This window comes from Engystomops pustulosus, chromosome 3, assembly GCF_040894005.1.
Source record: "Engystomops pustulosus chromosome 3, aEngPut4.maternal, whole genome shotgun sequence".
In the NCBI taxonomy this organism is placed as follows: domain Eukaryota; kingdom Metazoa; phylum Chordata; class Amphibia; order Anura; family Leptodactylidae; genus Engystomops; species Engystomops pustulosus.
Window position 1 is genome coordinate 228,286,739 of NC_092413.1, and position 16,617 is coordinate 228,303,355.

Sequence of the window (16,617 nt, forward strand, 5' to 3'; positions counted from 1 at the left end):
GAGACAGCAAGAGAGCGCGCGTGAGGCAGAGAGAGAGACAGCAAGAGTGCGCGCGTGAGACAGAGAGAGAGACAGCAAGAGAGCGCGCGTGAGACAGAGAGAGAGACAGCAAGAGAGCGCGCGTGAGACAGAGAGAGAGACAGCAAGGGAGCGCGCGTGAGACAGAGAGAGAGACAGCAAGGGAGCGCGCGTGAGACAGAGAGAGAGGCAGCAAGAGAGCGCGCGTGAGACAGAGAGAGAGACAGCAAGAGAGCGCGCGTGAGACAGAGAGAGAGACAGCAAGGGAGCGCGCGTGAGACAGAGAGAGAGACAGCAAGGGAGCGCGCGTGAGACAGAGAGAGAGACAGCAAGGGAGCGCGCGTGAGACAGAGAGAGAGGCAGCAAGAGAGCGCGCGTGAGACAGAGAGAGAGGCAGCAAGAGAGCGCGCGTGAGACAGAGAGAGACAGCAAGAGAGCGCGCGTGAGACAGAGAGAGACAGCAAGAGAGCGCGCGTGAGACAGAGAGAGAGACAGCAAGAGAGCGCGCGTGAGACAGAGAGAGACAGAAAGAGAGCGCGCGTGAGACAGAGAGAGACAGCAAGAGAGCGCGCGTGAGACAGAGAGAGAGACAGCAAGAGAGAGCGCGTGAGACAGAGAGAGACAGCAAGAGAGAGCGCGTGAGACAGAGAGAGAGACAGCAAGAGAGCGCGCGTGAGACAGAGAGAGAGACAGCAAGAGAGCGCGCGTGAGACAGAGAGAGAGACAGCAAGAGAGCGCGCGTGAGAGAGAGAGAGACAGCAAGAGAGCGCGCGTGAGACAGAGAGAGAGACAGCAAGAGAGCGCGCGTGAGACAGAGAGAGAGACAGCAAGAGAGCGCGCGTGAGACAGAGAGAGAGACAGCAAGAGAGCGCGCGTGAGACAGAGAGAGAGACAGCAAGAGAGCGCGCGTGAGACAGAGAGAGAGACAGCAAGAGAGCGCGCGTGAGACAGAGAGAGAGACAGCAAGAGAGCGCGCGTGAGACAGAGAGAGAGACAGCAAGAGAGCGCGCGTGAGACATAGAGAGAGACAGCAAGAGAGCGCGCGTGAGACAGAGAGAGAGACAGCAAGAGAGCGCGCGTGAGACAGAGAGAGAGACAGCAAGAGAGCGCGCGTGAGACAGAGAGAGAGACAGCAAGAGAGCGCGCGTGAGACAGAGAGAGAGACAGCAAGAGAGCGCGCGTGAGACAGAGAGAGAGACAGCAAGAGAGCGCGCGTGAGACAGAGAGAGAGACAGCAAGAGAGCGCGCGTGAGACAGAGAGAGAGAGACAGCAAGAGAGCGCGCGTGAGACAGAGAGAGAGAGACAGCAAGAGAGCGCGCGTGAGACAGAGAGAGAGACAGCAAGAGAGCGCGCGTGAGACAGAGAGAGAGACAGCAAGAGAGCGCGCGTGAGACAGAGAGAGAGAGACAGCAAGAGAGCGCGCGTGAGACAGAGAGAGAGACAGCAAGAGAGCGCGCGTGAGACAGAGAGAGAGGCAGCAAGAGAGCGCGCATGAGACAGAGAGAGAGACAGCAAGAGAGCGCGCGTGAGACAGAGAGAGAGGCAGCAAGAGAGCGCGCGTGAGACAGAGAGAGAGACAGCAAGAGAGCGCGCGTGAGACATAGAGAGAGACAGCAAGAGAGCGCGCGTGAGACAGAGAGAGAGAGACAGCAAGAGAGCGCGCGTGAGACAGAGAGAGACAGCAAGAGAGCGCGCGTGAGGCAGAGAGAGAGACAGCAAGAGTGCGCGCGTGAGACAGAGAGAGAGACAGCAAGAGAGCGCGCGTGAGACAGAGAGAGAGACAGCAAGAGAGCGCGCGTGAGACAGAGAGAGAGACAGCAAGGGAGCGCGCGTGAGACAGAGAGAGAGGCAGCAAGAGAGCGCGCGTGAGACAGAGAGAGAGACAGCAAGAGAGCGCGCGTGAGACAGAGAGAGAGACAGCAAGGGAGCGCGCGTGAGACAGAGAGAGAGGCAGCAAGAGAGCGCGCGTGAGACAGAGAGAGAGGCAGCAAGAGAGCGCGCGTGAGACAGAGAGAGAGGCAGCAAGAGAGCGCGCGTGAGACAGAGAGAGACAGCAAGAGAGCGCGCGTGAGACAGAGAGAGACAGCAAGAGAGCGCGCGTGAGACAGAGAGAGAGACAGCAAGAGAGCGCGCGTGAGACAGAGAGAGACAGAAAGAGAGCGCGCGTGAGACAGAGAGAGACAGCAAGAGAGCGCGCGTGAGACAGAGAGAGAGACAGCAAGAGAGAGCGCGTGAGACAGAGAGAGACAGCAAGAGAGAGCGCGTGAGACAGAGAGAGAGACAGCAAGAGAGCGCGCGTGAGACAGAGAGAGAGACAGCAAGAGAGCGCGCGTGAGACAGAGAGAGAGACAGCAAGAGAGCGCGCGTGAGAGAGAGAGAGACAGCAAGAGAGCGCGCGTGAGACAGAGAGAGAGACAGCAAGAGAGCGCGCGTGAGACAGAGAGAGAGACAGCAAGAGAGCGCGCGTGAGACAGAGAGAGAGGCAGCAAGAGAGCGCGCATGAGACAGAGAGAGAGACAGCAAGAGAGCGCGCGTGAGACAGAGAGAGAGGCAGCAAGAGAGCGCGCGTGAGACAGAGAGAGGCAGCAAGACAGCGCGTGTGAGACAGAAACCAAGGAGCTGTGCTACATTTGTATCCAGACCAGTCCCCCCCCCCTTGCCCTGTGTTACAATGTATCAGTGGGGCCTGTGTTACAATGTATCAGTGGGGCCTGTGTTACAATGTATCAGTGGGGCCTGTTTTACAATGTATCAGTGGGGCCTGTGTTACAATGTATCAGTGGGGCCTGTGTTACAATGTATCGGTGGGGCCTGTGTTACAATGTATCAGTGGGGCCTGTGTTACAATGTATCAGTGGGGCCTGTGTTACAATGTATCAGTGGGGCCTGTGTTACAATGTATCAGTGGGGCCTGTGTTACAATGTATCAGTGTAGTAGATACATGGGGAGAGATTTATCAGAAGTGTCTGAGGTAAAACCCATGGAAACCAATCAGAGCGCGGCTGTAATTTTATAAACGGCTGTGGGAAAATGAAAGCTGAGCTCTGATTGGTTCCCGTTGGGACACTAGAGCAGTTCAGCCCCCAATCACTTCTGATAAACCTCCCCCCCCCATGGTGGCAGACCCCCAGCTGTGATTGGCTGCTGGTTACTCACGGTTACACCTCTTCTGGATGAAGCGCAGCTTGCAGGCGGTGCGGTAGGTGGAGAGCCGGATCACATCGAAGTTCTGCGCCCCTAGAGGAGAGAAGGGGTATCAGACCCTGCCAGGTATAGCGCCCCCTGGGGTGAGGCAAGGTGCTGCACTTACTCATCTCCATGAAGAGCTGACGCTTCTCCGCCATCGTCCTCCGCTTCCTCCCGCTCTCCTCAATCATCCTGCGGAGCAACAGAGACTCTTTATACAGGACAGGGGGCGCCGCAGAGCCCGCGCTACACAGGACAGGGGGCGCCGCAGAGCCCGAGCTACACAGGACAGGGGGCGCCGCAGAGCCCGCGCTACACAGGACAGGGGGCGCCGCAGAGCCCGCGCTACACGGGACAGGGGGCGCCACAGAGCCCGCATGACACGGGACAGGGGGCGTAGCAGAGCCCGGGCTACACAGGACAGGGGGCGCCACAGAGCCTGCGCTACACAGGACAGGGGGCGCCGCAGAGCCCGCGCTACACAGGACAGGGGGCGCCGCAGAGCCCGCGCTACACAGGACAGGGGGCGCCACAGAGCCCGCACGACACTGGACAGGGGGCGCAGCAGAGCCCGGGCTACACAGGACAGGGGGCGCCGCAGAGCCCGGGCTACACAGGACAGGGGGCGCCGCAGAGCCCGCGCTACACAGGACAGGGGGCGCCGCAGAGCCCGCGCTACACAGGACAGGGGGCGCCGCAGAGCCCGCGCTACACAGGACAGGGGGCGCCGCAGAGCCCGCGCTACACAGGACAGGGGGCGCCACAGAGCCCGCGCTACACAGGACAGGGGGAGCCACACACACTATAAGGTCAGATCAGTGTAAAGGAACTGCATAGGCCCCTGTGAATGGCCCCTAGGACTACCCCAGTAAAGAGCCGGAATAGTATCACAACCACTGGGAGAAATGTGTCATGGAAACTGGAAGCCGCACATATTGTTCTTTCCACTGGTGAGTGTATAGTGATAAGAGAGAGGCCACACACCTCCTCCTGACAGCACAGGACACCAGGTAACTACTATAATACTGCCCCCTATGTACAGGGATATAACTACTATAATACTGCCCCCTATGTACAAGAATATAACTACTATAATACTGCCCCCTATGTACAGGAATATAACTACTATAATACTGCCCCCTATGTACAGGAATATAACTACTATAATACTGCCCCCTATGTACAGGAATATAACTACTATAATACTGCCCTCTAAGTACAGGAATATAACTACTATAATACTGCCCCCTATGTACAGGCAGTCCCCGGGTTACATACAAGATAGGGACTGTAGGTTTGTTCTTAAGTTGAATTTGTATGTAAGTCGAAACTGTATATTTTATCATTGTAGTTCCCGACAATTTTTTTTTTTTGCCCCAGTGACAATTGGAGTTTAAAAATTTTTTGCTGTAATAGGACGAAGAATTATCAATAAAGCTTCATTGCAGACAATTTTAAGCTGATTATTGCAATCTGGGACTATTTTAAAGCATCCAGAGAGCTTCACCAGAGATCACAGTGGGCACAGGGGTCCGTCTGTAACTATGGGTTGTCTGTAAGTCGGGTGTCCTTAAGTAGGGGACCGCCTGTACAAGAATATAACTACTATAATACTGCCCCCTATGTACAGGAATATAACTACTATAATACTGCCCCCTATGTACAGGAATATAACTACTATAATACTGCCCCCTATGTACAGGAATATAACTACTATAATACTGCCCCCTATGTACAAGAATATAACTACTATAATACTGCCCCCTATGTACAGGAATATAACTACTATAATACTGCCCCCTATGTACAAGAATATAACTACTATAATACTGCCCCCTATGTACAGGAATATAACTACTATAATACTGCCCCCTATGTACAGGAATATAACTACTATAATACTGCCCCCTATGTACAAGAATATAACTACTATAATACTGCCCCCTATGTACAGGAATATAACTACTATAATACTGCCCCCTATGTACAGGAATATAACTACTATAATACTGCCCCCTATGTACAGGAATATAACTACTATAATACTGCCCCCTATGTACAAGAATATAACTACTATAATACTGCCCCCTATGTACAGGAATATAACCACTATAATACTGCCCCCTATGTACAGGAATATAACTACTATAATACTGCCCCCTATGTACAAGAATATAACTACTATAATACTGCCCCCCTATGTACAAGAATATAACTACTATAATACTGCCCCCTATGTACAAGAATATAACTACTATAATACTGCCCCCTATGTACAGGAATATAACTACTATAATACTGCCCCCTATGTACAGGAATATAACTACTATAATACTGCCCCCTATGTACAAGAATATAACTACTATAATACTGCCCCCTATGTACAGGAATATAACTACTATAATACTGCCCCCTATGTACAGGAATATAACTACTATAATACTGCCCCCTATGTGCAAGAATATAACTACTATAATACTGCCCCCTATGTACAGGGATATAACTACTATAATACTGCCCCCTATGTACAGGAATATAACTACTATAATACTGCCCCCTATGTACAAGAATATAACTACTATAATACTGCCCCCTATGTACAGGAATATAACTACTATAATACTGCCCCCTATGTACAAGAATATAACTACTATAATACTGCCCCCTATGTACAGGAATATAACTACTATAATACTGCCCCTATGTACAAGAATATAACTACTATAATACTGCCCCCTATGTACAGGAATATAACTACTATAATACTGCCCCCTATGTACAGGGATATAACTACTATAATACTGCCTCCTATGTACAGGAATATAACTACTATAATACTGCCCCCTATGTACAAGAATATAACTACTATAATACTGCCCCCTATGTACAAGAATATAACTACTATAATACTGCCCTCTATGTACAAGAATATAACTACTATAATACTGCCCCCTATGTACAAGAATATAACTACTATAATACTGCTCCCTATGTACAGGAATATAACTACTATAATACTGCCCCCTATGTACAAGAATATAACTACTATAATACTGCCCCCTATGTACAAGAATATAACTACTATAATACCGCCCCTATGTACAGGGATATATCTACTATAATACTGCCCCCTATGTACAAGAATATAACTACTATAATACTGCCCCCTATGTACAGGAATATAACTACTATCATACTGCCCCCTATGTACAGGAATATAACTACTATAATACTGCCCTCTATGTACAGGAATATAACTACTATAATACTGCCCCCTATGTACAAGAATATAACTACTATAATACTGCCCCCTATGTACAGGAATATAACTACTATAATACTGCCCCCTATGTACAGGGATATAACTACTATAATACTGCCCCCTATGTACAGGGATATAACTACTATAATACCGCCCCTATGTACAAGACTATAACTACTATCATACTGCCCCCTATGTACAAGGGGACCAAGGCCCCCTATGTACAGGGATATAACTACTATAATACTGCCCCCTATGTACAGGGATATAACTACTATAATACCGCCCCTATGTACAAGACTATAACTACTATAATACTGCCCCCTATGTACAGGAATATAACTACTATAATACTGCCCCCTATGTACAGGAATATAACTACTATAATACTGCCCCCTATGTACAGGAATATAACTACTATAATACTGCCCCCTATGTACAGGAATATAACTGCTATAATACTGCCCCCTATGTACAGGAATATAACTACTATAATACTGCCCCCTATGTACAGGAATATAACTACTATAATACTGCCCCCTATGTACAGGAATATAACTACTATAATACTGCCCCCTATGTACAGGAATATAACTACTATAATACTGCCCCCTATGTACAAGAATATAACTACTATAATACTGCCCCTATGTACAGGAATATAACTACTATAATACTGCCCCTATGTACAAGAATATAACTACTATAATACTGCCCCTATGTACAAGAATATAACTACTATAATACTGCTCCCTATGTACAGGGATATATCTACTATAATACTGCCCCCTATGTACAAGAATATAACTACTATAATACTGCCCCCTATGTACAGGAATATAACTGCTATAATACTGCCCCCTATGTACAGGAATATAACTACTATAATACTGCCCCCTATGTATAGGAATATGTATAATACTGCCCCCTATGCTGTAGTATGCTATAAGGTGCACAGACTAGAGATGAGCGAGCACTAAAATGCTCGGGTACTCGTTATTCGAGACGAACTTTTCCCGATGCTCGAGTGCTCGTCTCGAATAACGAACCCCATTGAAGTCAATGGGAGACTCGAGCATTTTTCAAGGGGACCAAGGCTCTGCACAGGGAAGCTTGGCCAAACACCTGGGAACCTCAGAAAAGGATGGAAACACCACGGAAATGGACAGGAAACAGCAGGGGCAGCATGCATGGATGCCTCTGAGGCTGCTTAATCGCACCATTATGCCAAAATTATGGGCAACAGCATGGCCATGACAGAGTGACCGAATGAAGCTAGATAGCATCTAAAACATCCAATAATTGACCCTGACACTATAGGGGACGGCATGCAGAGGCAGCGGCAGCAGGCTAGAGAGTCTCATGGCGACATACCCTAAATGGACTCAGGCTTCAAACCAATGGGTGGCAGAGAGGAACCAAAGGAGGTGAGCAAGAAGCGCTCAAATAATATCGGTACATGATAAAAGTTTGCCAGTGTATTTTGTGGATTACACAGCAGAGTGGCGACAAAGTTAACATGGAAGCCATGAAAACAACCCAAAATTCTGCCTGACACAGCTCGTTTGATAAGGGGACCATGTATGGAGGCAGTGAACTAGTAGTAGATTAAAGGTGCTGCAGTTAAAACTATGTTAGTTGGATCTTGGCATGGAGCTGGCGCTCCGCTGCCAGACGAGCTTTCGCCAATCCAAGCCCCTGTCTCTAGGCTACTCCCCAAACAGCACTTCTAAGAACCTTTTGTATAAGATCAAGTGTAATAGCGTTCTTATAAGTTTGGGTTGTGGCGGGTGAGGGGAATGTAAACAGATGCGCAAGAAGCGCTGAAATAATATTGGTAAATGATAAAAGTTTGCCAGTATATTTTGTGGATTACACAGCAGGGTGGCGACAAAGTTAACAACTTTGATGTGGAATCCATGAAAACAACCCAAATTTCTGCCTGACACACCTCGTTTGATAAAGGGACGATGTATGGAGGCAGCTATATGGACGACTTTTGGAGGAAGCAATGGAGACAACGTGTGGAGGCTGCTATGGAGACAATTTAATTTGGATAGTGCCTGTATGTGGCAGTCCAAAAAAGTTTTCAAACCAGAGGAGCAGGTAGGTGGCCCTCCAGAAAAATGGAATAGATTGAGTGCCTGTATGTGGCAGTCCAAAAAAGTTTTCAAACCAGAGGAGCAGGTAGGTGGCCCTCCAGAAAAATGGAATAGATTGAGTGCCTGTATGTGGCAGTCCAAAAAATTTTTCAAACCAGAGGAGCAGGTAGGTGGCCCTCCAGAAAAATGGAATAGATTGAGTGCCTGTATGTGGCAGTCCAAAAAAGTTTTTAAACCAGAGGAGCAGGTAGGTGGCCCTCCAGAAAAATGGAATAGATTGAGTGCCTGTATGTGGCAGTCCAAAAAAGTTTTTAAACCAGAGGAGCAGGTAGGTGGCCCTCCAGAAAAATGGAATAGATTGAGTGCCTGTATGTGGCAGTCCCAAAAAATTGTTTAAAACAGAGGACCGGGTCGGTGGCCCTCCAGAAAAATTAAATGCATAAAGTACTATACCTAGAGCCAGTGGGCCCTGTCAAAAAATAGCCAGTTTCCTCTGCTTTACTGTAGAAAGAGGAGGAGAAGGAGGAAAATGAGGAGGAGGAGGAGTGGATAAATTATTCAGGTTGAGCTTCCTTCACCTGCTGGAGATTTGAAATTATGAGAAATCCAGGCTTTATTCATCTTGATAAGCGTCAGCCTGTCAGCGCTGTCAGTCGACAGGCGTGTACGCTTATCGGTGATGATGCCACCAGCTGCACTGAAAACCCGCTCGGACAAGACGCTAGCGGCAGGGCAGGCAAGAACCTCCAAGGCGTAGAGCGCCAGTTCGTGCCACATGTCCAGCTTTGAAACCCAGTAGTTGTAGGGAGCTGTGTGATCATTTAGGACGATGGTATGGTCAGCTACGTACTCCCTCACCATCTTTCTATAAAGATCAGCCCTACTCTGCCGAGACTGGGGACAGGTGACAGTGTCTTGCTGGGGTGACATAAAGCTGGCAAAAGCCTTGTAAAGCGTACCCCTGCCAGTGCTGGACAAGCTGTCTGCTCGCCTACTCTCCCTCGCTACTTGTCACGCAGAAGTACGCCCTCTGCCGCTAGTGCTGTCAGAAGGGAAATACTGTTTCAGCTTGTGCACCAGGGCCTGCTGGTATTCATGCATTCTCACACTCCTTTCCTCTCCAGGGATGAGAGTGGGAAGATTTTGCTTGTACCGTGGGTCCAGGAGAGTGAACACCCAGTAATCGGTGCTGGAATAAATTCTTTGAACGCGAGGGTCACGGGATAGGCAGCCTAGCATGAAATCTGCCATATGCGCCAGAGTCCCAACGCGTAAGAATTCACTCCCCTCACTGGCCTGACTCTCCATTTCCTCCTCCTCCAACTCCTCCAACTCCTCTTCTTCTGCCCATACACGCTGAACAGTGAAGGACTCAACAATGGTCCCCTCTTCTGTCTCGCCAACATTCTCCTCCTCTTCCTCCTCATCCTCCTCCACCTCCTCCGATATGCGCTGAGAAACAGACCTAAGGGTGCTTTGGCTATCAACAAGGGAATCTTCTTCCCCCGTCTCTTGTGAGGAGCGCAAAGCTTCCGACTTCATGCTGACCAGAGAGTTTTTCAACAGGCCAAGCAGCGGGATGGTGAGGCTGATGATGGCGGCATCGCCACTGACCATCTGTGTTGACTCCTCAAAGTTACTCAGCACCTGACAGATATCAGACATCCACGTCCACTCCTCATTGTAGACTTGAGGAAGCTGACTGACCTGACTACCAGTTCTGGTGGAAGTTGACATCTGGCAGTCTACAATCGCTCTGCGCTGCTGGTAAACTCTGGATAACATGGTCAGTGTTGAATTCCACCTCGTGGGCACGTCGCACAACAGTCGGTGAGCGGGCAGTTGGAGGCGGCGCTGCGCTGCCCTGAGAGTGGCAGCATCTGTGCTGGACTTCCTGAAATGCGCACAGAGCGGCGCACCTTCGTGAGCAAATCAGACAGATTGGGGTATGTCTTGAGGAAACGCTGAACTATCAGATTTAACACATGGGCCAGGCATGGCACATGTGTCAGTCTGCCGAGTTGCAGAGCCGCCACCAGGTTACGGCCGTTGTCACACACAACCATGCCTGGTTTCAGGTTCAGTGGTGCCAGCCACAGATCAGTCTGCGCCGTGATGCCCTGTAATAGTTCTTGGGCGGTGTGCCTTTTATCGCCTAGGCTCAGCAGTTTGAGCACTGCCTGCTGTCGCTTAGCGACGGCACTGCTGCTGTGCCTAGAGCTACCGACTGATGGCGCCATGCCCACGGATGGTCGTTCGGAGGAGGAGGTGGAGGAGGGGTGGGAGGAGGAGGAGGCATAGTAGGCCTCAAACACCTGGACCGAGGTAGGCCCCGCAATCCTCGGCGTCGGCAGTATATGACCAGCCGCAGGGTCACACTCGGTCCCAGCCTCCACCAAGTTAACCCAATGTGCCGTCAGAGATATATAGTGGCCCTGCCCGGCAGCACTCGTCCACGTGTCCGTGGTCAGGTGGACCTTGTCAGAAACGGCGTTGGTCAGGGCACGGATGATGTTGTCTGACACGTGCTGGTGCAGGGCTGGGACGGCACATCGGGAAAAGTAGTGGCGGCTGGGGACCAAATACCGAGGGGCGGCCGCCGCCATGAGGCTGCGAAAGGCCTCGGTCTCTACTAGCCTATAGGGCAGCATCTCCAGGCTTAGCAATCTGGAGATGTGCACATTAAGGGCTTGGGCGTGCGGGTGGGTTGCACTATATTTGCGTTTCCGCTCCAGCGTCTGGGGTATGGAGAGCTGAACGCTGGTGGATGCTGTGGAGGATCGTGGAGGCAACGATGGGGTTTTTGTGGCAGGGTCCTGGGCAGGGGGCTGGGCAGGGGGCTGACTATCAGCTGACACAGGGGAAGGAGCAGTGGTGTGCACGGCCGGAGGTGAACGCGCTTGTTGCCACTGAGTGGGGTGTTTAGCATTCATATGCCTGCGCATACTGGTGGTAGTTAAGCTAGTAGTGGTGGAACCCCTGCTGATCCTGGTTTGGCAAAGGTTGCACACCACAGTCCGTCGGTCATCCGGTGTTTCCTTAAAGAACCTCCAGACTTCTGAAAATCTAGCCCTCGCCGCAGGAGCCCTCGCCACGGGAGCTTCACTAGTTGACACATTTGGCGCTGATGCACCTGCTCTGGCCCTGCCTCTCCGTCTGGCCCCACCACTGCCTCTTCCAACCTGTTCTGGTCGAGGACTCTCCTCCGTCTCAGAAGCACTGTGTTCACCCAGCCTCTCAACCCAGCTTGGGTCTGTCACCTCATCATCCTCCGATCCCTCAGTCTGCTCCCCCCTCGGACTTCCTGCCCTGACAACAACTTCACCACTGTCTGACAAGCGTGTCTCCTCATCGTCGGACACCTCTTTACACACTTCTTCCACTAAGTCAAGAAGGTCATCATCACCCACAGACTGCGACTGGTGGAAAACCTGGGCATCGGAAAATTGCTCATCAGCAACCGGACAAGTGGTTTGTGACTGTGGGAAGGGTCCAGAAAACAGTTCCTCAGAGTATGCCAGTTCAAATGCCACATTTTCCTGGGAGGGGGCAGACTGGGGGGGAGGAGGCTGAGGTGAAGGAGCTGGAGGAGTGCCGATTTCGGTGACATGGATGGACTGCGTGGAAGACTGACTGGTGGACAAATTGCTCGAAGCATTGTCGGCAATCCACGACATCACCTGTTCGCACTGTTCTGGCCTCAACAGTGCTCTACCACGAGTCCCAGTAACTTCAGACATGAACCTAGGGAGTGTAGCTCTGCGGCGTTCCCCTGCTCCCTCATAAGCAGGTGGTGTCTCACCCCGCCCAGGACCACGGCCTCTGACCCCTGCAGTAGTTGGACGCCCACGTCCCCGCCCTCGTCCTCTACCCCTAGCCCTCGGGTTAAACATTTTGAAAATGAGAAATGAATTTTTTTTTTAACTTTTTTTTTGTTTTTTTGTTTTTTTTTTGTGTTTTTTAGTTTTTAAAACCAAACGATGCTATCCTATTGCTATGGCTATTTTATAGCCAAGTATGAAAGCACACTGCTATGCCAGATGAGATGACGCTGAGTTATGAAAAAAATAAACGTAAAATAAAAAAGGAAATGGCAGACTGTGCCTAATTGAAATACAACCCCGGGCCCTAGTAAATTTTCCCACTTTGGTCTTTGCGATGGATATGTGCGTCACTAAAACACAGTGGTCGCAAGTCTGACTCCAAATTGCTCACAATTTGCTAGTAGATGCACTGCAGCAAGTACAGCCACCAGCAGATCAACCAGAAATCAAATATATGTAACGCTACTGAAGGCGTAAGTAAGCCGTTTGTATTCTCCTATGGCTATTTTCTAGCCAAGTATTACAGCACACTACTATGCCAGATGAGATGACACTGAGTTATGAAAAAAATAAACGTAAAATAAAAAAGGAAATGGCAGACTGTGCCTAATTGAAATCCAACCCCGGGCCCTAATAAATTGTCCCACTTCGGTCTTTGCTATGGATATGTGTGTCACTAAGAGCTAAACACAACGGTAGCAAGTCCCCCATGCTAATTCCTCACAATATGGTACTAGATGCACTACTAGTGCCAGCAAGCCCAGCCACAAGCAAACAAAAAAAAAAAGTATAACGTTATTGTAGCCCTAAGAAGGGCTGTTGGGTTGTTGTAGAATCACTCCTGCCTAACAGTAAGCTAATAGAACACCCTAACGCTTTCCCTGAGCAGCAGCAGCTCTCTCCCTAGCGGCATCCAGACAGAGAATGATCCGAGCAGCGCGGGCAGCGGCTAGTCTATCCCAGGGTCACCTGATCTGGCCAGCCAACCACTGCTATCTACGTGTAAGGGTACCACGTCATGCTGGGTGGAGTGCAGAGTCTCCTGGCTTGTGATTGGCTCTGTTTCTGGCCCCCAAAAAGCAAAACGGCGGGAGCTGCCATTTTCTCGAGCGGGCGAAGTATTCGTCCGAGCAACGAGCAGTTACGAGTACGCTAATGCTCAATCGAGCATCAAGCTCGGACGAGTATGTTCGCTCACCTCTAGCACAGACATATCTGAGGTGTATCTCATCCATGTGATTATAACAGAGTTAGGAGCCCTGTGGCTGCAGCTCTGGATGTGACTAGAGGACAGGCTGTCTCTTCCTCTCTCATTATTACTACACCAGTGATGCGGTTGTACAATGTGACAGAAGTTACATGGGGGAAGGAAGTGACACGAGACGCAATCTGACCGCTAAGAGCACGGACACGGCCTTATACACAGCTCATCACTAAGGTCCTGGCCCATAGCAACCAATCAGAGATCAACACTCACACATTAAACTGCTTCAGTATACAGGAGGTGGAGGTGATGTATATATACAGGTGACACGTATACAGGAGGTGGAGGTGATGTATATATACAGGTGACACGTATACAGGAGGTGGAGGTGATGTATATATACAGGTGACATGTATACAGGAGGTGGAGGTGATGTATATATACAGGTGAGGTGTATACAGGAGGTGGAGGTGATGTATATATACAGGTGACATGTATACAGGAGGTGATGTATATATACAGGTGATGTATATATACAGGAGGTGGAGGTGATGTATATATACAGGTGACATGTATACAGGAGGTGGAGGTGATGTATATATACAGGTGACATGTATACAGGAGGTGGAGGTGATGTATATATACAGGTGAGGAGTATACAGGAGGTGGAGGTGATGTATATATACAGGTGACATGTATACAGGAGGTGGAGGTGATGTATATACACAGGTGACATGTATACAGGAGGTGGAGGTGATGTATATATACAGGAGATAGAGGTGATGTATATATGAGCTGATGTATACAGGAGGTGGAGGTTATGTATATACAGGTAGAGGTGATGTATATATACAGGAGGTAGAGGTGTTGTATATATACAGGTGAGGAGTATACAGGAGGTGGAGGTGATGTATATATACAGGAGGTAGAGGTGATACATATACAGGAGGTGATGTATATATACAGGTAGAGGTGATGTATATATGAGGTGATGTATACAGGAGGTGGAGGTTATGTATATATAGGTAGAGGTGATGTATATATGAGGTGATGTATACAGGAGGTGGAGGTTATGTATATATAGGTAGAGGTGATGTATATATGAGGTGATGTATACAGGAGGTGGAGGTTATGTATATACAGGTAGAGGTGATGTATATATGAGGTGATGTATACAGGTGGTGGAGGTGATGTATATATACAGGTGAGGAGTATACAGGAGGTGGAGGTGATGTATATATACAGGTGACATGTATACAGGAGGTGGAGTATACAGGAGGTGGAGGTGATGTATATATACAGGTGAGGAGTATACAGGAGGTGGAGGTGATGTACATATACAGGTGAGGAGTATACAGGAGGTGGAGGTGATGTATATATAAAGGTGACGTGTATACAGGAGGTGGAGGTGATGTATATATACAGGTGACATGTATACAGGAGGTGGAGGTGATGTATATATACAGGTGACATGTATACAGGAGGTGGAGGTGATGTATACATACAGGAGGTAGAGGTGATGTATATATGAGGTGATGTATACAGGAGGTGGAGGTTATGTATATACAGGTAGAGGTGATGTATATATGAGGTGATGTATACAGGAGGTGGAGGTGATGTATATATGAGGTGATGTATACAGGAGGTGGAGGTTATGTATATATAGGTAGAGGTGATGTATATATGAGGTGATGTATACAGGAGGTGGAGGTTATGTATATACAGGTAGAGGTGATGTATATATGAGGTGATGTATACAGGAGGTGGAGGTGATGTATATATGAGGTGATGTATACAGGAGGTAGAGGTGATGTATATATGATGTGATGTATACAAGAGGTAGAGGTGATGTATATATGAGGTGATGTATACAGGAGGTGGAGGTTATGTATATACAGGTAGAGGTGATGTATACACTGGTGACATACGGCAGCTGTCTGTATGTGATATATAAGTGGAGCATACCATTACGCCTCAGTGCTGGGGGTACATGAGGTTACGTTGTGATGTAGCGGGGGAGTCTATAGACACATAACGGGATGTACCATATCGCAGGCAGGATGGGGGGAGGTCACAGACATGATGTGCAGATATAAGTCCTCACACACATACACAGCCCCGGCCGCCTCTCACCTCTCTCCGGTCTCCGTTCCCGTTTCCCGCAGCGCGCTCACAACCGTACGGCACCGGCCCGGGGGCGCGCTCCCGCTTCCTGCCAACCCCGTAGGCGCGTCCTTGATGCGCGTCCTCATTAACCACGCCCCCGCCTCAGTCACCCTCCGCCCGCGATGCGACCGCCGCCATCTTTGTTACTGGCCTCAGCTTCCAGTTTGTAAAGCTGTATTTCTTAGATGTATATATGTATTTTTAGAGTAATATGGATTCTTATTCTGTGGAGTAGACTTCTCCTGACTGTATTTTATATATTTAAGTCTTATATATCTGTATATATTAAGTTTTAATGCTATGCCCCGCCCCTGAGAGAGGAAACCACGCCCTAGTTTTGCCCCTGCTTAATATGTGTTCACCTGATTGGTCTATTTACAGGGGACAGCAGAGAGGCGCCATAGGGTGTGCTTTCTAGTTGATGCTTTTGTGGTCAGAGCTGCTCATCTGGTTGTCAGACTTTTTCTCCATCAGTGTTTTAGCTGAATTGTCTTCTGTGGTTTATACGATTGGCCCACACTCTGCCCCTGTGGAGTACACAACACAGGGGATGACCTGATTACTGTATGAGGATCCACACTCCACCGCTGAGGAGAACACAACACAGGGGGATGACATGATTACTGTATGAGGCTCCACACTCCACCCCTGAGGAGAACACAACACAGGGGGATGACATGATTACTGTATGAGGCTCCACACTCCACCCCTGAGGAGAACACAACACAGGGAGATGACCTGATTATTGTATGAGGATCCACACTCCACCGCTGAGGAGAACACAACACAGGGGGATGACCTAATTACAATAGGAAGACTCCACACTCAACCTCTGAAAAGAACACAACATGAC

General features: G+C 49.2%; 1 protein-coding gene across 4 annotated transcripts in view; it reads right to left on the reverse strand.

The window, feature by feature from the left end:
* Positions 1–15,849, reverse strand: part of DTNB (dystrobrevin beta) — a 93,205-nt gene extending 77,356 nt beyond the window's left edge. For all 4 annotated transcript variants that reach the window (XR_011854372.1, XM_072143943.1, XM_072143942.1 and 1 more), the window contains exons 1-3: positions 15,732–15,849; positions 3,331–3,398; positions 3,177–3,257 (exon numbers count right to left, since the gene is read on the reverse strand). Coding sequence is in view for 3 of the 4 variants with exons in the window: in XM_072143943.1 (XP_072000044.1) it covers positions 3,177–3,257; positions 3,331–3,397 (148 nt within the window). In the remaining variant the exon portion in view is untranslated. The remainder of the gene's footprint in view (positions 1–3,176; positions 3,258–3,330; positions 3,399–15,731) is intronic.
* Positions 15,850–16,617: the final 768 nt, after the last annotated feature.